General features: G+C 39.9%; 1 protein-coding gene across 1 annotated transcript; it reads left to right on the plus strand.

Annotated features, from left to right (window-relative positions):
* Positions 1 to 21,071: 21,071 nt before the first annotated feature.
* On the plus strand, positions 21,072 to 24,654 carry RIPPLY2 (ripply transcriptional repressor 2). Its single transcript, XM_012638187.1, has 4 exons — positions 21,072 to 21,305; positions 21,490 to 21,568; positions 21,885 to 21,949; positions 24,381 to 24,654. Exons 1-4 carry the CDS (start codon positions 21,220 to 21,222, stop codon positions 24,526 to 24,528), a joined length of 378 nt encoding a protein of 125 aa, XP_012493641.1. The 5' UTR covers positions 21,072 to 21,219; the 3' UTR covers positions 24,529 to 24,654.
* Positions 24,655 to 24,921: the final 267 nt, after the last annotated feature.

Below are 24,921 nucleotides of genomic sequence, written 5' to 3' on the forward strand. Positions count from 1 at the left end.
CCTCATTCCAAAATCAAAGAACATGAGCAGAGCTAGTCACGGCGCTAGCGGCGAGGAGAGGGCTGAGTCACCTTCCTGCAGCACATCCTCTGCTGAACTAGCTTAATGCTGTTGCTGTTGAGCAGGTTGCCACTGGCCACACTGGCCACGCTGGCCCCATACCTAGTACAAGAAGCTCCAAGAGCCCGTGTAACTAGTAGGCTGTTCATTTCTGCCTCCGGGAAATAGGTTAAGGTCAAAAACCTCCAGAGACCAGAAAAGGGAGAAGCTGCCAGGGTCAGCCTCATTCCACCTCCTGCCTCCGAGTGCTGTCAGACTGGGCTACCAGTAGGACTGCCACAACCACCTGGCCTCAGGCAAGCATGATGGATGTATGCTCTGTCACACAGACCCCTCATTCACAAATTCTCATTCCACAAGATCCTGGGAGGGGACCACAGGAAATCCATTCATTCATCCATTCATCAATCATACATTTAGTAAGTGCCTCCATAATACTAGTTTCAGAAATCTTATTTGGTAGCAGGTACAAAACGATGAGGAAAATTTGGTCTTTGATTTTGGGCAGCTTGCTAGCTATTATGAAGAGATAGATGTGAACAAATGGTTGTATTATCATATGACTGGTGCTAAATCAGAGGTGTGCATAGAGTCGGGAGGCACTGGATAGGGGGTGCTGTTGGAGCCAAGTCTGTTGGTCTTTCCAAACACTGACTCCCTCTGCATCCCTTAAGCTGTGTCTGACTCCAGAGCCAGGTCCCCAGTCACCAGACCATGTACCTGCTAGTTGAGCATGGCCACACCAGAGTCCTAGGTTGTGGGTGAGCATCCAGCCTGCGTGGAAGGCTTCTTAAACTAGAGACCCCGGGTCCAAGCCTAGGAACATACTGTGTCCAGATCAAAGACCCAACCCTCAGAGAAGACATGGATTTGAACCTATGGAGGAGTTTGATGTAGCCTTTGTCTTCATTTGGGTTTCCCAAAAGCAGACACTGAGACAAAGCTAGATCTTCAAGAAAGGCAGAGTGAAAAACAGATTTATTGTTGATAATTTGGGGACACCATTATCTCTACTCCTTCCAGGTCAAAAGTGAAGAAGGAGAGAGCACCATCCACACCCTGCCATGGATCCAAAAGGCCTTGGCTCTACTACCGTCAAGGCTAACAGTAAAGAGACTTTCAGAAATGTGAGCCCCCATAGAGGTGAGGAATTTCTCAAAGGTATTAGTTTCCTGTTTTATTTCATCAGGAAAATATGGTTAAGAGTTTAAATAAGTTGAATCCTCATTAATAAAATTCATTCTATTCTTAAAATTAAACTTCAACCTGTTAACAAATTAAATTCACATAATTAAATCTAGTATTATGAAACATATGCAGAGAGTGAAGTCTGGCATCTATTATTTTTCACAGAAAGAGCACTACCACACACCACTCCTTTTGTCTGGGGACAGGAACCTCCAATTGTGAAGTCAGCATTGGAGGCAGAGGGACATTCATAAGGGGCCTAGAGCCCCTGGGCCTTTCCATCTCACCTCTGCATCCTGGAACAGCGCCAGCCAACAACGGCGGTCACAATGTTCACACTCGCTGTGTTCTGGTTAGCCCAGTTCAACCCCTACCTACTCATTATGGCCACTTGGGTATCTAGAAGCCACCAGGCTCAGAACCTCACCTAGGAAATAGTGGCCCTGTTTGGAGGCAGCAGCAGGCCTGTTGATGCTGGGCCTGGCAGCTGAGACCAGAGGCACTGGGCTGACTGCCGGAGCTCAGAGTCCAGCACAGTCATCGCCAGCAGCGGAACTTAGAGTCAGGTTGCTCAGCTTCCTTGTGGCCAATTTCCTCCTCTGTGAAATGGAGACGATAAAACCTTATTCAAGGGTTCTTAAGAGGATGGCATGCCCTGAAGTCCTTAGATCAGGGCCTCGTACATAAAAAGCCTTCAGTGACTGTTAACTTCGCTGAGGGGGTTGATACGTGGAGTGCCTCTCAGAGCTGTAGGAGCATTCTGGCCTCACACCTTCAAAGGTCATAAAGGGCAACTACAAGGCTGTATGGTGGTCGTCAAGGCCCAAGTTGAGACCTTTTATGCCATGATCACTTACAGCCCTCAAACTTTAATGTGCTTACAAGTCTCCTAGGAGATCTGTTAAAATGCAAATCTGAGCAGGTCTGAGATTCTGCATTTTTAACAAGCTCCCAGATAAAGTTTGATGCTGCTGGTTCACAGACCATCTTTTAAGTAACAAGAACTCAGGCTTCTTAAAGATACCAGTCTGACAGCTTCTCTAGTGGGCCCACGTTTATAAAAACATAATCACGTAGTATATAATTGCAAACCTATAAAGCATGGAATTGAAAAGCAGAAAGTTTAGAACTAGATGAACCTGGATTGTAGTCCTGAGTATATACTAGCTATGTAACCTTAGAAAAACTCTTTAATGCACTTAAGCCTCAGTTCCACCTCTGTGGATAATGATGCCTACTTTACTCGGCTGCTGAGAGTTCAGTGTGAATTAATGAGCTGAAACAGTTGGGAAGGAGAGCGCAGACTCCTAGCACCACGGAGGCAGCTCCTAGCCCTGTAATGGTAGCTGATCTGAGATGGAAGGGTGTTTCTGGGAGGCCTATTCCATATCCCTTAGTGTGTTCTAAAAGGGACAAATAACATCACCCAAGATTTGCATATACTTAGCCCTGCCCCTTCCCTCCCACATAGATAAGACACTCCAGTAAAGGAGCATCACAGCACATAGCTACTCTGGACTTGCTCCTCGAATGTCATCCATACCCACCGTCTATTCTTGTCTGTTCTCTGGGCGGAGGACTTTGCTGCTTGTTGTCCTGGTTTCATCTTTGCCTGAACACTCCCACTGCATGTACAGTTGCCCCCTGGCTGGGACCGGTTCCTCCTGAGGACAGGGTGGCTCTCTGCCCCAGGTGCACTGATCTCACCCCCATTCCCAGAGCAGTCTCTTGATCTGGACACATTACATAAGATATATTTGGGTTATCCCTGATCCCAATTAGTATTTGGTTTCCATATTATATTTTGGTAGGCAAGCTATAATCTGGTTATATCTTAGGTTTTAATTGATTGGCAGATCCATTCTGGGTATGGATTATTGTCAAGAAACAGATTCTAAGGAGCACATTCAATTAATTATAAAACATTTATCTCAGCTAATTTAGCATACTCTAAATTCATTATTTTTGGAAACTGCTTAAAAGGTGCTTGCTACGCTGAAAGAAATTGCAAAAAATTTCCTTCAAAATATATTGTATTTTCTACAGTGATGGTTCCTGATTTCATTGTTTATTAGGCAGGCAATAAGCCCAACATGTCACATTGTCTTTTAGATTCTTTTAGATTTTGCTCTATCTGGATATTTTTCTATCTTTATGTTCTTATTGCTAGTTCTGTCTTGCTAGGTAGATTTTTTTTTTTTTAAAGTCTAAACTATGAAATTGCTGCTCTGAGCTATATGCACTTTGAAGACAAGTGACACAGATTTATGAAATTATACATAAATTCTAACTCTGGATCATGACTCAAAATATAAATTTTACATAAGTTGACTGTATTTTCAATCCCAAGACAGTACACACACGTATATGTGGCATTAATACATTCCTGTGAATAAACATGAAAGCTTTCTATAAATCCCAATTAATTTTGTATACTCCAAAACCTCTATCTATTAGTAATCACTAGAACAAGAGTCTCAAGACTTAGGCTGTATTATTGGATTCAACAATGATGTATGACATTATCCTTCCTCTGTTGCATTTCTCCATCTAAAATTTAGGGATATCAGTTTTTATTATTTATAGACCATTGAGGGAAAATGGTAGCTAAAAAACTGTTACACCAAGATTCTGACTCCTTTCCTTCTGGCTTGCAGGTGTGAAGATCTGGAACTGGAGTTGGGAATGCCTGTGGGGTGGGGTGAGTAAAGCGGGGTTTTCAGTCCAAACAGGTTCTCTGGAGTGGAAAAAAAATGGAAAAAAAGGGAAAAAGAAAAAGAAAAAAGGCCCTGCTTTGTAGAGTTTGCCAATTTCTATGGTGTAAATAGTCCCACCATGTTGTATTTCAGGATACCAATGGTTTAACAACCAGCTAGCCAAATGTTAACAATCAGTTTTTAGGGCTGAGACAGAGAGAGAGAGAGAGAGAGAGAGAGAGAGAGAAGGAGAGAGAGAGAAGGAGAGAGAGAGGTGTGCTGCAGTACACCCCTGGATTTTGATATAGAAATGATCAAAATTCTCATGTCACCAAGGAGGTGAATGTCAGAAATTAGTCAATTTAACAATAAAATTCATTCCCTTTATACCTGTGCCATAGGTAACAAACATTTACATTTTATGGTGTATGCAGAAATGTTTTGAGCATTTAAAAGAAAGAATTAGCAGCAGCTCACACCTGTAATCCCAGTACTTTGGGAGGCCAAGGTGGGAGGATTGCTTGAGGCCAGGAGTTCAAGACCAGCCCAGGCAACATCGTGAGACTCCATCTCTAAAAAAATTTTTAAACATAAGCTAGACGTAGCGATACACGCCTGTAGTCCCAGCTACTTGGGAGGCTGAGCTAGGAGGATTGCCTGAGCCCAGGAGTTGGAAGTTTCAGTGAGCTGTGATTATGCCACTGCACTCTGGTCTGGTCTGAAACCCTGTCTCAGGGGGAAAATAAAAATTCTCCAATTCTGATATCAGGCATACATATTTCTGTAAAAACGGGGAAAACCAAAAACTAATAGGTACATATTCATGGTTCATTTTCCAAGTATGCATTTAAAAATGGTAATCATTTCCCTTTTTTCTCTATCTCCTACTCCATCCTAACATTATCCTAACCCAATCTTCATCTTTAACAGAATTATGAGTTTTTCATCAAAATAACTTGGCATGAAAGTTATTGTTAAAACATACTGCGAACGAACCTCTATCCTGAGGATTTTAAGACTGTGGATGAATTTGAGATTGTTCAATGTTTCTTGCTATTCCTGTAAATTCTAAAAGGATCAGATTTCTATAAGAGCATATTATTAAGTTTGCCTCTCTGTTTAATCAAAGGAAAAGATAATACTCCAAATATTTTTCTGAGTTGTATTTTCATAAAATTTTAGGGTTCTGATTTTTTAAGTTGGAGTTTTGGAAATTTTTGCCCTAGATCAGTTTCTTAGCAGCTGTGTTATAACCTGATGGCTTGATGTTACGAGCATGCACCTGTGCATAATGTCTACACAGAAACTTATCTTTCAACTTAGATTTGACATGTTAAAATCTCAGAAGGGCTTTAACTGCTTAAAATGTTCACTCAAAGAAGCTAGTTAACTTCATTACATCAAAAGTTGCTATGATTATTATACGGTATTGTCCTGAAGTCTTCGTACACTTTCAAGTTTATAAGTGATGCTGTAGACATCATAGAAACAATATATAAATATTACCTGTTACCTAAAAGTAGATTTATAAATTTAACCCAGATTCATTAAATGATTTTATCCAATGCATTGTTATTATTTATGATCATATGACAATTTAAAAAAGGGTGAATGGTAGTATTGGTGAGAAGATCGCCTAACATTGCATAGACCTTGAAGTCCACATCATGTGGGAAATTCTCTCCTTACCAGATTGATACAGGTTGTTTACTTCACACCTAAAACATTTCACACGGATTAGTATGTAAAATTGAATTCCCCTCAACAAACATTAGTTAACACCAATTGTAGTTTAGGCACTGATTTCACTAGAAATACTTGTGTGATCTTTTCTGGAGAGGAGTTCATGCTCTGGCAAGGAGAAGGGCCCAAATAAATGATTACATACATATATTCACAGTGGTATGGAAACAGGGAGAGCAGTTGTCCTAGGCAAAGGGACTTTTGAGTTGAATCTTGGAGCCTGAGTAGGGGTTTAACAGGTAATTAGCTGGATAAGAGCAGCAGTAGGGGAATAGGCAGAGTTTCAGGATATTTGAAAAACAGTGATTCTTCCACAATGGTTGGAGGATATAGAGCAAAAATGGACTAGAGATGATGCTGGAAAAGTAGCCTGGGACTGAGAGAAAGGGCCTTGGGTCTTATATGAGTTTCCTAATTGCTGCTGTAATCAATTGCCATAACTTTGGTGACTCAAATTTATTCTCTTACAATCCTAGAAGTCAGAACTCTAAAGTAAGTCTTACGGGGCTAACATTAAGGTGTTAGCAGAGCTGGCTCTTCTTGGACGTTGTGGGGGAGAATCCATTGCTTACCTCTTCCAGGTTCCAGAGGTGCCTGCATTCCTTGGCTCATAGCCCCTTTATCACATCATGTCAACCTCTTGCTTTTGTTATCACATCTCCTACTACTGACTTTTATCCTCCTGCCTCCCTCTTATAAGGACTCTTGTAATTGCATTGGCTCACCCAGGTAACCCAGGATAATCTCCCATTTCAAGGTCCTTAATCACACCTGCAAAGTCCATTTTACCATGTCTGGTAACATGTTCATAGATTATGGGGATTAGGACATCAACCTTTTGGGGGATCATTATTCTGCCTACCACAGGTATCATGCTACTGAATGTAAACATATCTTTAGGACTTTCAGGAACTATTAGAGGTTTCTGAACTGAACAATTCTTTGGTTGCATTTTTGTGTTAGAAGATAACACCATCTGTAGGATGGAGGGAGAGTCTCAGGACAAGTCCAGGTGGAAGATGGTGGGACTAAGTCTGGAAGAGGACAGCAGGGATGGGGGAAGGGGGACATTAAACAGTTAGAGTGGAATATGAATATTCAGTCATTCTGGATATGAACATATATTTTATTCTTTCTCTTTCAGTTCTTATCTGAATTAGAGGGAAGAAATGTAATTATTTCCTCTCATTCCCCGGGAAGATTCAAAGACTGAGCCCTCCATGTCCTTGAAGAAAGGAAATTGACTATTTCTGCAGCTTTTGATGTAGGCTCCAGATTTAATGAGCCACTGAAGGCTGCTGTGGGAGAACACAGGCACGGAGAGGGATACAGAGGTTGTGGGGATGGAGAAGACTGAAGAGCAAAGGAGCGAGAGATAGACAACAGCAGGTGGACCCCAGAAGCCTGGGGACAGCGGCCCAAGGAGGGGAAGAGCCCAGCACTAAGAGAGTGGGCCTGGGGAGGGGCACGAGTCCTCTTCTGTGAAGGTCCAGCTCCCACTGAACAGGAGCCTCCCACCATATATAGCAGAGATATCCCTGGGCTCATCAAGCCATTTTACTTTCCTCCTGGGCACATGAGGAGTCTACAGACACAAAGATCTGGGGGCACAGCATGACTGGTTCTGGTCAATGAGATGTGGGTGGAAGTAATGAGGGCACTTTCCCAACCTGGAATGTAATAAATCATCTCTGCTTGATCTTGCTTTCCCTTTCAGTGCACCCTGGGGATTATAAATGTGGAGACAGTCACTCTATGCCATCTGGTAATGGAAAGATCTTGGAGGACACCTGCCCTGGAAAGCTGCCTAACGAGGAATATCTTCCTCGGACTTTGCCTAAGTGAAGAGTAAACTTTGATTGAATAAAACCACTCAATTTGGGGTTTTATTTGTTAATGCAGCATAGCTTAACCTGTCGTGACTAAAACCCAGTGAATTTGGCTTTTAGTCCCCAAGAGAACTTCACTCTAGGGGCACCAGCGTCATTCTGAGCAATTGGACAGTAGGAGGGACATATTGGTAAGAAGAACTTTCCTGAGAGTCCCTCTGATTATCCACTGGTTACCCTCCACTGCACCCAGGATGCCTGTGAGCTCAAGGGGAGTTACATCCTGGACACCTAGCAAGGTAGTGAGGTGGTGGAAAGGTCCAGCACCTGTACTTGGGGAGACCGAACTGTTCATATGCCTCTGAGATGAGACAGCCGTTATGGACACCTTGGCTACATCATATTAAGTTTCTAATATTTAAGATTAGAATGAACAGGACCCGTACACATGCTTGCTCACTACTTCATGGACATAATCCCTGAGTAGACTCTGGGTTCCTTAGCAACTATTGTGTCTTAGCCTGGGTTTTCTCCAAAGCAGAGCCTGAACCAAGGATGTTCATCCAGCACGTGCTCATAGAGAGCAAGAGTGAAGGACCAGAAAGTATAAAACAGGGATGGAGAAAAAACTACGACAAGGGTCTTTTAAGTTATCTGCCACAGTGGGCAACTGGGCCTCGGTCCCTCCAGGACCTGCGGAGGCATGTATAGGCTGTTTCAGAATTGTCAACTGAAGGATCCATGGGGAGAAATATGTAGCCATCACCCATTGTTTGAGGGTGGCCCAGAAGGCAAAATTCCCCTGACTTCATGGCTCTGCTCGGAGCGTGCTGAGTTTCCTTCTGTGGTGTTGGAACAGCCACCCCCGGGCACACAGCAAAAGATGCTCTGAGCATGCTGGAGGCAAGGTGCTGTCAGCGTGAAGCCATCTGAAACCCACACGGTACTGTTTGCCAAAGCCAAGGCTGCACACAGTGCTGGGGCTGATGGGATGTGAGGCAGGGCCCTACGGGTGTCTGACACACAGCCCCCTTCCCGTCAGCAACCTGATCTCTTTATGGGGAATTCTTGGGGGCAGAAATTCCTGGCTCTGATCTCCAATTTCTCAGAAGCTGAAACTCTGGGGGACAAATCTGTCCTCTGCCTGACCTTAACCTCATCTTATTGGTGAGTGGACGATTCTGAGAGGCAGGCTGTACACACCTCAGAAGGTCGCCGGCAGGATCAAGTCCAGTTTCCCACAGCAGTGCACAACTTGATAACATCCCCTTGTAGCAGCTTAGACCAGGTAGAGGACATCCCCAGACCTTGAATCTTGAGAGAGTATAGCAAGGATAGGGGCAATTTGATGATCTATCTTATATAGTGGTGGCTTCAGCGGTAGCATTCTGACCGGGTTGTCCCTTTTAGGAGGCAGCCTTTATTCCTTGCTTCCTGCATCAGCCCTTCTGAATTTCCTTGTTCTTGTCATTCTCTAGCTTGAATCTTAGCCTCCCTGTGAGATCTATGAGCCTCTGATATCCTCCCAATAAATTCCCTCTTCCTTAAGCTAGCCATGACTACACTCTGACAGAACAATTACTGAACAAGATAGAAGACAGAGTTAGGAGCAGGGCAGGGGCGGAGAAGAGATACCATAATCCTCCCAAAACAATCGGGTTTGAACTCATTATTTGAATACTAATTTGTGTAACAAATCAGTGGATTGAACAACCAGTAGGTATTATGTGTATTATGTGTACATATGTGTATTGTGTGTATTAATGGCACATTTGTAAGTGGAATTGTCTATAGAAACCAGCTCTGACACCATCTTGCTAGAATTAACATCGATTCAGCAAAAAAATCCCTCCAATTTCTGCCTCAGCAGCTTATCAGTAATAGTGTGATCAAAATAAGGGCATACGCATCTGATTTTATACTGACAGAGATTTTCTTGGTTCTGCTTCAATCCAAGTTAACTTTAATGATATAGTTAAGGAAATAGCTAGAAATGTGGACTGAACACCTGTATTTATCTCAGTTTCCTCATAAACCCTACTTAAATGATGGTAAAGGCAAACAAAAAAGGCATATATGCTCAAGGGCAAAGAGCAGAGGAATGGATGGAGGACCAGCTACTGACTCATCAGTCTGAAGAAAGCTGACACCTAAACCAGCAGTGGGAGAAGGCAACAGCCAGAAACAAGCTGATTCACGCTGCAGAGCCCTGGGAAGGCTCAAGAATTGGAGGTTCCAGGCACTGTTGAAGACGAGAATGTGGGGAGATTCTGAAAACACAATTAGTTGAAAGTCTGTATCTGCGATAGTTAGACCCCCTTTCTCAGCACATGCACCAGGCAAATGCCCTTCCCTGACCGCAGCTGAAGACTGGAAAGGTCAACCCTGGAAAGTTCTGGGTTTGAGAACAACAGGCACAGCTGAGGTGTGGGTGAGGTACAGTACTGAAATGATAAAAGTATTACGTAGACCTATTACAAAGAAGTATCTTACACTCTGAAAACTTTAGATAGACTAAATAATCGGTTGCCATATATGTTCCAGAATTTTTAATATGCAGATATCTATTTTAACCTTTCTTAGCTACCACTCACAGATACATCTTTAGGATCTCCCAGAAGTGAGATCATACTTGCTCATGCTAATCTGCTGCTCTGGGAACTGGATGAATCCGTGACCATGAACCCCAGCCCAGGGGAGCAGCCCTACTTGCCACAAACCAGCAATACAGTCGAGTGCGCACTTCCAGTGCTTGGCTTTGGTCATTGATTATTTATAACACAGTGGGTATAGAGCGCAGTCTCTGGAGTTGACTTGCTGGAGTCCAAACTTCAGCTCTGTAGTTGCCTATCCCTAAGCAATCTTGGACTGCTGCCTCAGTTTCTTTATCTAAAATAAATTTTAAAATTCTTCCAAATCTTTGATAGTATAATATGCCTACCGCTCCATTTTTCTATTAAAAAACCCGTCAAAATTACATTGTTTTCAAAGACATAATTTCAAGAGCTTCATTTACAAATACTATACAATGATTATACAATGATGTATTCTTTTCCATGCCCATAGACTGAAATATCAAACAAAATTCTGAAGGATAAGATTGTTGAATTTTTAAAAATCAAAATACTAAGCCCTAAAATGCCAACTAATGCATTTAGGAGGAATGATGGATCTAGGAAGCCATCATTTTGAAAGCATCATCATAGTAATAAATTTAGGCAAGAATCATCAATGAATGCCAAAACTAGTGGTAAAAGTTTAATGAGAAACAGGGTATTTATATGGCCTTAAAGCATCTTCTCATAACTACTTATTAATTACAAAGGGAAAGTAACTTACCAGTGGAGAAACCTGGCAGACACTACCTTAAGCATTAATATCACAATAATAAGTCAAAGCCACATCATGTGCCACCTGTTAGGGTGCACTGAAAAAGATACAATGTTGCTGCTGAGTTGTTCCTCCCAAATTTGCATAACCTGAATTAATCATGAGAAACATCACATACACTCAAATTGTGGAATATTCTACAAAGTAATTGGTCGATATTCTTAAAAAATGCTAAGATTATAAAAGACAAAGAAAGGCTGAGGACCTATCACAGATTAAAGGAGACTAAAGACCATGCAAACTATATTCAATGCATAATACTGGATTAGATCCTGGTCCAGGAAAAGAAAGAAGGTACAAAAGACATTATTGGGGCAATTGGTGACATTTGAATATTGACTGGGGATTAGATAATAGTCATCATATCAATGTAGATTTCCTGATTTTGTCAGTTGTTCTGTGGTTATGAAAGAGATTGTCCTTGATTTTAGCATATACACACTGAAGTATTTAGGGGTAAAGGGGCATGTCTGCAACTTAGTCTCAAATAGTTGAGAAAAAATGTGTGTGTGTGTGTGTGTGTGTGTGTGGGGGTGTGTGTGTAGGGAGACAGAATAATAAAATAAAAAGGAATAAATGTTTAACAATTGATAAATCTAGGTAAAAGGCATACAGGAATCTTCATAATAGATAGATTTATCCTATTGTTTCATATTTCCAACCTTAGAGAAACGTGGCTTTCAAACCATGCCCAGTGCTATCAGCAAAGGCAAGATAGTGCCAGGCTCCCAGACTCCACTGAATCTGGAAGTATGAAGGTAGGGAATCAACTACTTTAAGAATTATTCCTCTGATAAAATTTCTTGCAAGTAATTTTAAGTAGTATCTTCTACAGAACAGTGTGGTAGAATCTGCTAGTTGCCACATCAATATCGATTCTTCCATTGCTCTTTGATAATTTTGTTACCCCCTGATTCTAGGTAGCAACAAGGTTTGCTCACAATAAAGGCTATATTTCCCACTTTCCTTGTAGCTAAATGTGGGTATGTTGCTAAATTCTGACCAAAGAGACTAAAAAGAAAAGTTACATGGCAACTTCCAAGATACCTTCTTAAAAGATATCAGGCACAGGTCCTTTTACCGTTCTTCATCTTTGTCTCTTTTGATGATAAAAAACAAATCAACATGACTTTTCAAAGTCTTGTCAATGTAGTCTGACTATGTTATCTTAGATCAATGGTTTGAGCAGTATGCAGGACTCTTGGGGAATCTCTAGAATGCAGTTAAAGGGTACACAAAATCTTTCCTTTTGCAAAGACATCTGTTTGAGACTGGATTTTCTCTATGTACTTCAACCAAGACGACATACTGTAACAGATCGAATGCAGAGCAGACATGAGAATCCAGTTGTCTTACATTAAGCCAGAACTTATAGAGATTTGCAAAAGAAATAAGTTTTGAAAAATATAGTAATTTAAGAAATAAATATAAATTTATGTTAACATGCAATAGGTAATTGTCATTTCAAAGGAATTAGTATGTATATATTATTTAAAATTTTCTCAGTTTTAATTTTTAATATAGTAAATACTGACAGACATAATCTGCATAAACCTACAGTCTTTGGGATCTACAATTTTTGTTTTAACTTGTTTTGAAATAATTACCTTCAACAATTTTAAGAGTTTAAAAAGTTCCCGAGACCAAAATATTTGAGAACAACTATCTTAGACAACACCTTCCTTGGTAAATTTCAGCTTAGTCTTTCAAAGGAGAGAACTACTAAATGACATTTTCTCTGTGACTATTTTAAGGATTAATGTGATAATGATAACAACTTGTATTTATGTACACAAAGAGCGTGGCACTGTAATCTCACTGCTATGAAGGATAGTTTGACCTATCTATATCAAAACACCAAATCAACTGCGTATTTGGATTACAAAAAGAGTATGTTCCTTTTTAATCTACTGAATCATACCTGAGAATAAAATTAGTCATTGAATAAGGATATATATAGCTTCAAATAACAAAAACTGTCCTAAAAGAGGCTAAAATGAAAATAAGCAAATTTATATTCTCATATAACAAGGAGTCTAGAGATTGGATATTTCCATAGATGGCTATTCCTTATGCTCAATGGCATCATATTTATTTCCAGGATTTTTACATCCTTCCAATATGCTAGTTTCAGCATCTTGGCACATGTAAACTGGCTCCCCTCATAAGCTTCAAATCCTGACATAAAAAATAAATACAAGATGGGGAGGTAGAACATGGAGGAGTGGAATGTTTCTTCCCACGCTTCCTTTTAGGCAGTAAGACTTTTCCCAGAAGCACCTTGCCATGCTAACATTGACTCCTTTTCAAGTACCATTGGTTAGAATTGGATCACATGACTGCTCAAACCAATCATTGGCAAGGAGAATGAAGTTATCATGAGTGGCTTAGACTAATCATGATTTTCTCTTCGTGGTTGAGGAAGGACCCAGCTTTTCTAAAAGCACTTGATTTCTTGATATTTGCACAAAATTGGGTTCTTTTAACAAGAATGAGGGTGGGAGTGGGGAATAGCTATAGAATAGGCAACCAATATAGTCTTACATAACCACAAGTGGAATGTCTCATGGCTGTAACTAATAGATTATCATAGGATAACGGATAAAATTCAGCAGTTTTATAAAGATCATACTTGCCTGTTTTCCTTCTGTCAGTTGATCAGTACTCAAAGAGAACTTAGTAAATGCCTAATGGAATTAAAGATTTGTAGTCTTGTTTTCTTAAATCTTCATTGATGGTTCATTCTTAGTTTATAGTTTTCTATAAATCTATAGATTTCATTCAATAATAACAAAAATGTAGTTCTAGTCAATCTCATACTACTATATTTTTGTGCCCTTACTTAAATTATCATGCACTTGTCATTGCTGATTTATCATAGTATCCTACCTTTTAAACTTAATACTTTCGGTTAAAATTTGGCTGTCTCATTAAACTGGGAGTCATTTACATATCTAAAGAATATAAATTTCATTTTATAATCAAAGTAATTCTCTAATCTCAGTAATTAATAAAAGTCAGAAACAAATACAGACATATATTATCCAATATGGCCTCCTTTCTCTGGAACAACCCACATACCAGCTGTCTGGTCTCCTATTAATAGTATGAGCCAACCAGGGCAGAGAGATACTTTCTGCTATAATTTTACTACAGCAGGAATAATTTGTGGATAATTTAGGAAACGGTCCTCTGTCATTATTCCTTCAGGTTTCAGCTTAAATGTCCTCTCTTCAGAGGCCTTTCCTGACCACCCTGTTTGAAAGAGGCCTCCTCCAATTACATTTTATTAAATCACTCTTCTAATTCTGTCTACAGAATTAGAACTCTTGCAAATCTATAATTATCTCCTTCATGTATTTGCTCATTTTCTGTCTCCCACCTAGAATGTAAGAACCGTGAGTGCTAGAAAACATGTTGGTCTTATCCTATACTGTATGCTCAAAGCTTAACCCAGTGCTTGGATCATAATGGCTGATCAGTAAGTATTTGTTAATTGAATCTAGTTTTCTTTCCTAAATTATCTCTCATTGAAACATTTTATGTTATACTCTGAAATAAAATTTTAAAATAAATCTTGGTGTTTGTCATATTTTGTCCAATGATGTTTAATAATACAGGATATTGAATTCATATAATTAGTGAACATTTAACATAAAGTCTCAGATGTGGCAAAACATGGTAAAATTTAGTTTATAATGGGACAGACATCTATTTATGTCAGATGGATACTTTTTTACATACTGTATTTTTATTTTACATAATTTATTAGGTATGAGAAATTAACCTATTTGGGGTTATATAGAAGCTTAAAAATGTCTAGATCTGAAGCCATCAAGAACCCACAATAGTTTATTTGTTCAAAGCTGAACTCCTGTAAATATTTTGTGTCTTCAATATACTTTGAATTAGAACCCTCTCATGAACTCTCCTTGTGGTTTTATTAATACACACCCAGTTGTAACTATAATATGAAGCATGAAATATTTTAGGCCCTTAAATATTTTATTAAATACTTAACTACATTAAGTACTTTGCTGTCATTATTAACCAAGTAAGAAAATTACATGAGGAGCACATTGAAATCTGGCTGTTTTCGATGGAGATATTCCCATGTACGAGTGTGATTAGCACAGACTTGCTAAATCTCTCTCTGAGCCATCTGTGAGCACCTTCTTGGTTTAAAACAACACACGCCAGCTCTGCTCAGTTCTAAGTCAGTTTTTTACCACAACTGTTATCTTTATCTCAAACCTGGGAATATTCTCCAATGCCTGAAGCTTGGAAATGCCACCTTTCACTAAGGATCTGATCTTTAAGCTGAAAAAAAGATTTCTATTAGATCAATTGTCTCAAATGAGATTTTATTGGCATAAAGTGTTAACCACAAAAGTTCCGATCCATTTGCAAGGAAAAAACTGGAGTATTTTTGGATTACTAGTGAGTTTAGAACATATTCATGTGTTTAACCTACTAAGAATCCAAAATGAAATTCCTAGTCATTTGAGCTTACTTGCTTGCTCTTTAGTTCAACCTCCAGTGAATGTGATGCAAATGCTCCTTTTATAGCGGCTTCAGTGTGAGGTCCTGGGTTTTGGCAAGTCAGCAATAGGGAAGGCTTTCCTGACAAAGTCCTGACAGTAAATAACTGTACTTCCTAGTTTGGAGGATGAGGTCCTTACTGCAAATCCAGTGCAATCTTTTCTAAAGGACTTATTCTGGTCACCAGAATTATTCAGCATCCACATGCGGTGTCTGAAAGACTGCACTGCAGCAAAACTACCCAGCACTGCCCAGAGAACAGTGTGTTCTTTAAAACAAATTCTAAAGTCATAAGAGACATTATAACTCACTTTCTCTACCAAAGATGCATGTTTTTAAAACTTGCAAATCGGAAACATTTAAAGTAGGATTGCTTTTAACTGTGGTGCTTAGTGCTTCAAGCCCAGACTGGGTACGGTTAAGAATCAACCTTTTAATGTCATATTTAAGATTTTTATAGTGAACTATACTCTGCACATCATAAAGTTCACCTGTTTTAACTGTACAAGTTAATGACATTTAGTACATTTACAGAATTGTACAACTATCACCACAATCTAATTTTAGAATATTTCTACCACCCTCTACAAAATCCCCCATATGCATTATGTTTGAAGTTCTGCATTTAATTTTTCACAACTTTCCTGCATGAAAGCCTAATTACGTAATTGAAATAGAATACAGAAACATTAACACACTTGACTGTGTTGGCATTCAGACACAAATCAATAATTTGACTAGAAAGTAGCACATTTTAGATATACAATTTTTTTTAAAAAAAAGGAATCTAGCTAATTAGGCAGGTGTTACAGTTTTCCTTAAATAATATTCATAAAATCACAAATAAGAGGGAATGTGTACAAACTGAGACTAACCTTGCTCTTGTTACAAGCAAAGCTGGCATTATTCAGGAGGCACATGGTGGCAAGAGCAGCTGTGAGTCATTATATTCCTCTCATTCCTTCACACTTCTGTTTTTCACCTTGGTTTCTAAGTGCGGAATAAGTCATACCCTAGCTGAGGTCATCAAAAAGGGTGGGGCAACACCCGTCATATTCAAAATGGGGGCCTAGTTCAAGCTCCAATTTTTCTTTTTGTCAGGCTGGAATTTTTCTTTTCATTGCTTACTGTTTTCTGGATAATGTAGAGGCTCATATCTGGTTTTTAATTGTGGTCTTGATTTCTTCCGTTCTTCCTCCCCAGGGACCATCACCTAGCACCCTCTCTCCAGGGTATACTTCCTTTCTCACATTTTATAGTCATGCAAACATTCAAAGATTAAAATAAAAGCACGTTAGGAATAAATGTACCAAACGTAAGTGAATTTATAATACTTTCTCTTAGTCAAATATAAAGCTTGGTGGCTTAGATGTCTGTTAGAATGTAGCTCCATGAAAATATGGGAGTTTGTCCATTTTGTTCACTGACATATCCCAAGCTCCTAGAATAGTTCCTGGCACACAGTAGGTGTTCAATAAATACTCTTTGAGTAAATGAAGTTTTAAAATATTATAGTCCTAACAGATTATGTAGGTTGGTCCACTCCATTGGTGTGTTATGAAAAGTGGGTTGTTAGGTTATATAAAGTACATATTTTAAATGCACTAGTGGAACTCAGTATAAAATTCGAAAATAAATCTAAATTGTAACATGAATAAGTTATGCCTCAGATTGTATTATTTTATAATTTTGTATTTCTTTATATTTATTTTATAAGACTTTACATTCTCATACTCCATAAAGCGTACTTAAGAGGTACATATATCTGTTCTAAAATAATAAATATAATGCCCCTGAAAATTGTACTGATGGTTCTCTTCTTCTGGCACAGCTTAAAATGATTATTTTCCTTCATGATTCAGTCAGGAAATCCCATGTTTGATGGAAATGATAAACTATGCAAAAAAACAAAAAGAAAAAGAAAAATAGCATTTTAGTCTTGCCCACACTGGAAATCAGCTTCAAGATGAGTATAAACAGGTGGTATAAATGGAATAAGTGTATAAATGGTAAGTTTAAGATCTATTTTCAATAATACATATTTCTATTTCTCAGTTTACCTAAATTTGATCAAGTATAAATCTTGCCATATTTTTATGAATTGGTTGTCGCTTTTTTCCTTACAGAAATACATTTTTTTCACAATTTTAAGTCAACTGATATTTTCTCATCATTACACTATACGCTTTCTTCCCCACACCAGATCTAGTTACTTGATTAAGCCTTTTTCTTGGGAGTTCCCAGGCCTGGATTACTGTCATTACTGATTCACACGCTCCAACCTCATGAAGAGCTTCCCCAGAGCTATTGATTTCATTTCTTCCTTTCTCCTTGGGGACAATGAACCATCATCCAGCCCTCTCTCCCCAGAAGCCTCTCCTTTCCTCATGTTATGAACATACTTTTGTCTCTTGCACCCTAAAAATAAACCCCTTTCCTGACCCAACATTCCACCCTGCTCTTTTTTCCTCTCTAAAGGGTAGCCTCAACTCACTGTTTTCATTTCTTCACTTCCAATCTACAACTCAGCTTGCTGTCAAAAACCTTCTGTCCCCATACAGTCAAATGATGTTGCTCTAAAGTCCCTTATAACTCCTTAATTGTCAAATCTAATTAACACGTGTCCTTACCTTATTTGACCCCTTGCTAGCACTTACTGCCTTGGACCTCTCCTGCCTTGCTGGAATTCTTTCATTCCAAGTTTCCACCACACCTGCTCCACTGATGCGCCTTCTATTACCTTCACCGCTCCTTCACGGTGACTTTTTATTTTTCATATCCCCTCACCTTACAATCAATCAGATGTTGATCTCTAGACCTATGCCCTTGGTCCTATTCTCAAGCTACAAAATTTCCCTGGGAAACCTAATCAATTCCTATTGTTTTAATTACCACTTCTTTGCTGATACCTACCACATTTTAGTCTTTAGCCCTAAACTCTCCACTGAACTAGAGACCTCTTATCTTTGGCTGTCTCCTGGCTATCTTCTCCACCTACATGTTACTAAGCTTTCTAAAATCTATTAGATCACTTATGAGTTCTTTTTCTTGGGTGACTGTATTTTAAATGTAGAAAGGAAGGTGAACTGAATATTCGGTAGCCAGAAGGGCAGATTATGGTACTCTTACATGCTGTTTATTTCTGTTTCTCCTCTTTTCAGGTACATGGTAGAATAGCACTTTCTTGCTCCTTTGAAATTGGTTATGTCATGTGACTTGTTTTGGCCAGTGAAATGTGTGTCACTTCTAGGCAGAAACCTCTGAAAACTGGCACACAAATAATTTTATTCCCTTCCCCCTGTTATGACAACTGGCAACATTTCAGAAGTAAGAGACTACATCAGCTTGCATCCTTAAGTGAAGATGATGTGGAATAGATCTCCTGCCAACCACCAAAAATGGACATATAGCATGAGTGGGAAATAAACCTTTGCTACTTTAAGCCTGGGGGATTTTGGAGTTATCGGTTACTGCCATATAGCCCAGCCCGTCCCAACTGACTCAAGATCCAAAACCAAATTCATTATTTTTTTCCTGTACATCATTAACAGAATAAAACAACATAAAAGCATCTCACCCACTGTTAATCCTATATTCCCTGTTTTCTTTGTCTTTGAGCCATCACCATCTACTCACTTAATCAGACTGGAAACCTGAGAGCATATCTGGACTCCACTTTCATGTCAACCCACATTTTATGACTCAGGTAGTTTCATAAATTCTATTTCCTAAGTATCCTTCAAATTGATCCTTTCATCTCCATTCCTAGTGTACATCTTATTATTATCTCTTGCCTAGACCTTTTAAATGAACTTTTAAATGGACTCTTCGTCTCCACTACCAGTCTTCCCTAAATCTGTCTTCCATATGGCTGCCAGAGTAACTTTTACAAAATGCAAACTTTGACCATTGTACTTTCCAGCTTAAAATCTATTCTGTGCTTACAGAATAAAATCAAAATGTCTTGGCATAGTGCACTAGGCTCTTAAGAGTCCAAGTCCTTTCTATCTCTTCTCCAGTGATATCCTGATCCTTTTCCTCCCACCATTTCACCACACAGACATTACTATTCTTTGATCCTTCTAGAAATCTCAATTTAGACTTCATTTACTCTATGAAGGTTTTCCTGGTTGTCCCAAACAGACTTCTTAAGTACCTCCCTTTTGTTACTTCTCCGCCTAAAATGTGCTTTTGCTCTTGTGTCATTTTTAGAAAATCTTTGTTATGTGGCCATTATAATGGCCATAGATTGTAATGGTTATAGGTTGGGGATAGGAGGAGTATTTTATTCACCATATCTGGAAAGTATAGTACTTAGCACATTACAGATACCTCATAAAGGTGTTTATGGAACAGAAATGGTAAGTCATTTCATCAGATAGCTTAACATCTGTTAAGGGCTTATATTTTTAAAACAGCTTAAAACCTGTTGAGGGCTTATTCTGTGTCAGGCAGCTTTATTTTATTTAGCCTAACTAACTCTAGGGCATTAAGACATGCATTAGGTATCTATTCTTACTGATTCCATTATCAGAAGCAAACCATATCTCACCTACTTGGCAGGTAGATCATTACAGGCCCTTAGGTACTAATTATATGGATTATTTTCCTATGCAGTAACTGAATGAATAGCAGAGACACTATAGTTCACACTCAAGGTTTTTATCTACAACTTTTAAGAGAAAGTTCAGGTCCATTATTTAAAACATTTTGAAAAAAATTATAACATCTATATAGCATCTTTCCTTCGAAGCTTAATACTTTTTACCAAGTTTAGCGGACCTCTGTAGATAAGTGAGGGGTAACTCAAATAAGAGAAACAGGGGCACAGAGAGATTGACTTAACTTTTCTCCTTTCATGTTTTCAAGATTTCATTATTATTCCATTCCCAATCCCAAATGAATTTTCTAATTATCACTGAGTGACAAAATACCAAGCAGTGACAGAGGTGTATAGATGAACTCAAGACTTCTTGTAGCAAGGATACTGATAAAATGTTGGAGAAATCACAAAGATATGAGAAGATACTATAGAGTTATATGCCCATATCACATGATTCCAGTCTGGCCTTGTTGGCCAGAAACGGTCAACCTTTTATAATTCACCTCTTGTTGCCAATAATTTTCTATTATCTCCAATAACAATAGGTAGATGTACGAACCTAGTTTATCAATGCATTAAAAAAAAGAACACCTCGACATTCCTTTCTTATGGAGCCCATTAATTTGCCCATTTTTAAAAAATGTTCCAGAATGAGGAATTAACGCCCTTCCTTTTTCATTTTAGTCCTCATCCCAGCTTTTACAACACGGGATGCAGTTAGTTGCATTTGCCAAAGCCCAAGCCGTGAGACTCGGGAGAGTGAAGCAATTACCCAGCCACTTGGCCTTTTTGCAGAAATACACAAAACGTGTAGAATCGCTTAATTTTATCCCCTCCTGGCCTTTTCACGTGGAAATTGGCTGCTCGGGCGAATGTTGTTTTTCACCGCAGCCATGTGTCGAAGGGCGATTAACACTCGCTCGACAAAACCCACTCCCCGGCCATTTGGGAGTTGCACGCGTTCGCACCCCGAGTTCAGCCCGGTGCGCCTTCACGCGCAGCCTTTTTGTTTATGCGGCTAGCAGGGGAGAGAAGGGCGGAGAGGGAGCGAACCTCGCGATCTGCAGCAGGCCGCGAGGGCTATATAAAGCTCGGGTCCCGGACCTGGTGGAAGGGGCCAGGATTGCCAGCGAGCCAGCAGCAGCCTTCCTCCGAGCCCCGCTGCGTCATGGAGACCGCGGGGAGCGCAGAGAGAGGAGCGGGCCAGCGCGCCGCCCCCTATGGCCTGGCACGGCGCGGGGGCGCGGACTCCGGGTAGGCTCCTGGCGCGGCTCTGCGCCTCACCCCCTCCTCCCGCGTCCTTCCAGCCCGCGCCTCCCCAGCTCCTCCCCTCGGCTCTCCAACCCCCGACACTTTGGTGCCAGCGCTTGGCTTTGGTAGATCCTCCCAGGTCTGGGCTCACGTCCCCTCTGCGCGCCTTGTGCTCCCCATCCCGCAGATCCGCAGGCTTCTGGAGACCCTGGATTGACGCCCGAGGCAAGAAAGAGGAAGCGGCGCAGCACCACGCCGCGGAGGCGGTGAGTGAGCCGCGCGTGGCTGGCTGCGCTTCGCGGGGGTGCAGAGGATCAAGGCCCGGGGACGCGGGGCCCAAGGGACACACGCATCCATCCTGCCCCTCGCTTAAGATCGCGCCTGCTAGTGGTCCTAACGGTGCTGACGCGACAGATGTGTCCCCCCCAGAGCGACTGGGCCACACGGATCGGGCCTGGAGCAAGGCTGCTGAGAGCCCTGGGGTCACATTCGCTGCAGGCACGAGAAACGCTGGGTCCTGCACGTTTCCACTTTCTAGAAGGAGGTGGGTGGTAACTGCGATTCATCTCCTTTCGTCCCCAGATGCCTGATGGCCCTGGAATGACCGAAGCCTTAGGAAAGCTGTCCCAATACAGACACCCAGTCAGGTGAGTGATGGGCCTCACCAAAGGTCTCCCGCCCCTCCAGCCCTAGGGAGGAGCCAGGGGCACCGCACAGCCCAGATCAGCAGTTGGTCCTGCAGTTTCTCTCTCTTGGAAAAATCTTCAAGGTTATTTTACCTTCCCACTCGCAGAGGTCCATTACTCATCGATTTGAAAAATGTAGGAGCTCACGCTTTCACATAAAAGAAGTGTTAATCAGTACATACTCAGTAAATGCTTAAGGAATATATTATGAAGAGGGAAAGTGGATGGTGTAGTAAAAGAATGGTAACAACTTGTGCCTGCAAAACAGTTTTTCTTTTTTTTTAATCCAAGGGTCCAAGTGAAAGTGACTTCATATCAGGCATAGTGTGTATGTTTAGATTAATAGCTACAGTTTTACAGCAAATCAAGCTTGGTATATAAGAGAAAATGGAAATATAAGGAAAAATCCTAAAGATTACTAAGGATAATTGTAAAAGGAGTCAAGTTATTTAACGTAACAGTGAGGAGCTAATTTACTATTCCAGACACAGGAAGTCAGCCTTTCTCTAAAATTCTTCATGGCTTTTATTCAGGTGAAAGGTTAATAATTCTGCAGTTTTCCTGCTTCAGAGAGCTGTTAAATGAAGAGCTATATGATGTTTGTAAAGTGTGTATGTGTTTATAAATAGCACACAGTTGTCAATATATGTTGATTAATTTCCTACCATGTGCTAGCACTAGTGAAGGACTCAGGGAAGAATAATCACAGCACATGGCAAGGATTGTATAGGAGTTTAGTTTGGTCAGTTTTACAATATGGACAGGGGATGAAGTGCCACTCTGTCAAGCGTAGAGGGAAGTGTCAGGGGAGTGTGCATGGTAGGTTGTGATTACCTGGCTGAATCTTGAAGTTAGCCAGATGGATGGAAGGTGGCGGACGAGGGGCAGAAGAAACAACATCGGAAAAGAGATGCAGGATCATGGAATAGTATGGCTCCTTCTGGGAGCTCCAAGGAACTAGAATTTAAGTGTGTGAAGCTGTGTTCATTCCAGGAGGGTAGCCAGAGGCCAGATCTTGTAGACCATTGAGTTTTATGCTGATCCTGCATGTGGTGTTGGGAGCCCATGGACTTTATTCTGCAGGTGACATTGAGGGTTACTTGAATGATTTTAACCAGAAGAGTGGTGTGGTCAGATTTATGTATCAGAAAAATCACTAAGGAAATGTTATATAGTCCTAGTTAGAACACGAAAAGTGAAATCGGAAGCTTTGCAATTGTTCAGTTAAGAAATGATGAAGAGTCATTCTAAGACATTAGAAGTGGGGATGGGACTGGGTGAACTTGGGGAATACTTAGGTGACAAGATAGATTATGATGTATTGGATGTGATAGATGAAGCAGAGGTAAAAAGCCAGAATGACTTCCCATGTTTGTGTCTGGTGACCAGGTGAATGCTGTACTAAAAGAATGGAAATTAGGGCTTACAACAGATTTGGGGAGGAAGATAATGAGTCTAATTTTCCATTTAGCATATTTAATATGACTCTGAGGCATTCAAATAGAAGTATACAGTAGAGACTTTCATATAGAAGCCAGGGGCCCAGAGTCAAGATCTTAAAAGGAAATGCAGACTTGGGAGCCTATGGAAATGAAGGGTTGGGGAAATCCTAACGGTGGGTCAGGTCATCCTAGCGGGTGTAGAGGGGAGAGCTGATCATTTTCAATGGAGCCTTGGGGGAAGGCCAGCATTTAAACAGTATACATCTAAGAGAAATCCTCAAAGGAGACTGAGAAGAATCAGATTTAGTTGAATGGGGAGAGAGGAGGGAGATGGGATCAAGGTTGGCATCAGATGTAGCCTTTCTCTATGCCTCAGGTTGTGAATGCATAGACAAACCTTAATATTTTTTTTTGTAATTTTCTGAACTTACAACGGCTACATCTATAACTAAGAGTTAAATCTGTGAGTTTTAGGCAAGATAGTAGGTGGTTTTCACCTTCGTGTAAGATGCATAATATTTTTTCGTTTTTACAGAATTGGCTATCATCAGAATGTTTCATTAAGTGGTAGAATTCATTTTTCCAAAGGAATTTGGAAACGGGAAGACAAATCTTCTCTATATTTTAAGAATAAATATATCCATAATGCTCAAATAACCTAGATATTGATCTTAGGCTTACACAGGGCTTGGTGTAAATTTTTTGATCAAATTTAAAGCTTGGATGAAGATTTAAAATAATCAACCTGTTATTGATACTTTGGCAAGTAGACTTGATGAAAGCTGTTGCATTTTTAAACTCTCTACCTGAAGACTGTGTCTAAAGGCATAAATCAGTTGTTAAATATATGGATCTCTTGAAATTTGACCATTTCATGAGTATAAGGATTCTGAATGTTAAACAAACAAACAACAAACAAAAACCCATATTATGTTGTCTGCTTTTTTCAGACTATTTTGGCCAAAATCAAAGTGTTATGATTACTTATATCAGGAAGCAGAGGCTCTTCTGAAAAATTTTCCAATTCAAGCCACAATTTCATTTTATGAAGATTCTGATAGCGAAGATGAAATTGAGGAGCTGACCTGTGAAAATTAATGTGATTAGTTACTTTTGATGACATTCAAAGCTTATAGGATTTAAATTTAGTATATAAATGTATCATAATCCTTTTAAACTAATTTATTTGTATATAAATTATTAATAAAATGAAATATTTTGTAATTACTATGGTAGTTTGGCCTTTTTTATCCCTACACTAGAACTAAATGTTAGAATTTAAAATAGGTGCCATTACAAATGTCTTCATTGTATTATAACTATTGGGACTTACCAAGGCTGATTTTGTTCTCTTCATTAAATTACGAATTTATCTTTAGTTATAATTTTGCAAAGAATGACAATATTTAATTTTTAGACTGAATCTTGTAACATCTGCTATCTCCTCCTGATCCCAATTGGATGTTGTAGTTACAGATTAATATTATCATA

This window comes from Propithecus coquereli, unplaced genomic scaffold (assembly GCF_000956105.1).
Source record: "Propithecus coquereli isolate 6110/MARCELLA unplaced genomic scaffold, Pcoq_1.0 Scaffold127, whole genome shotgun sequence".
Lineage (NCBI taxonomy): Eukaryota > Metazoa > Chordata > Mammalia > Primates > Indriidae > Propithecus > Propithecus coquereli.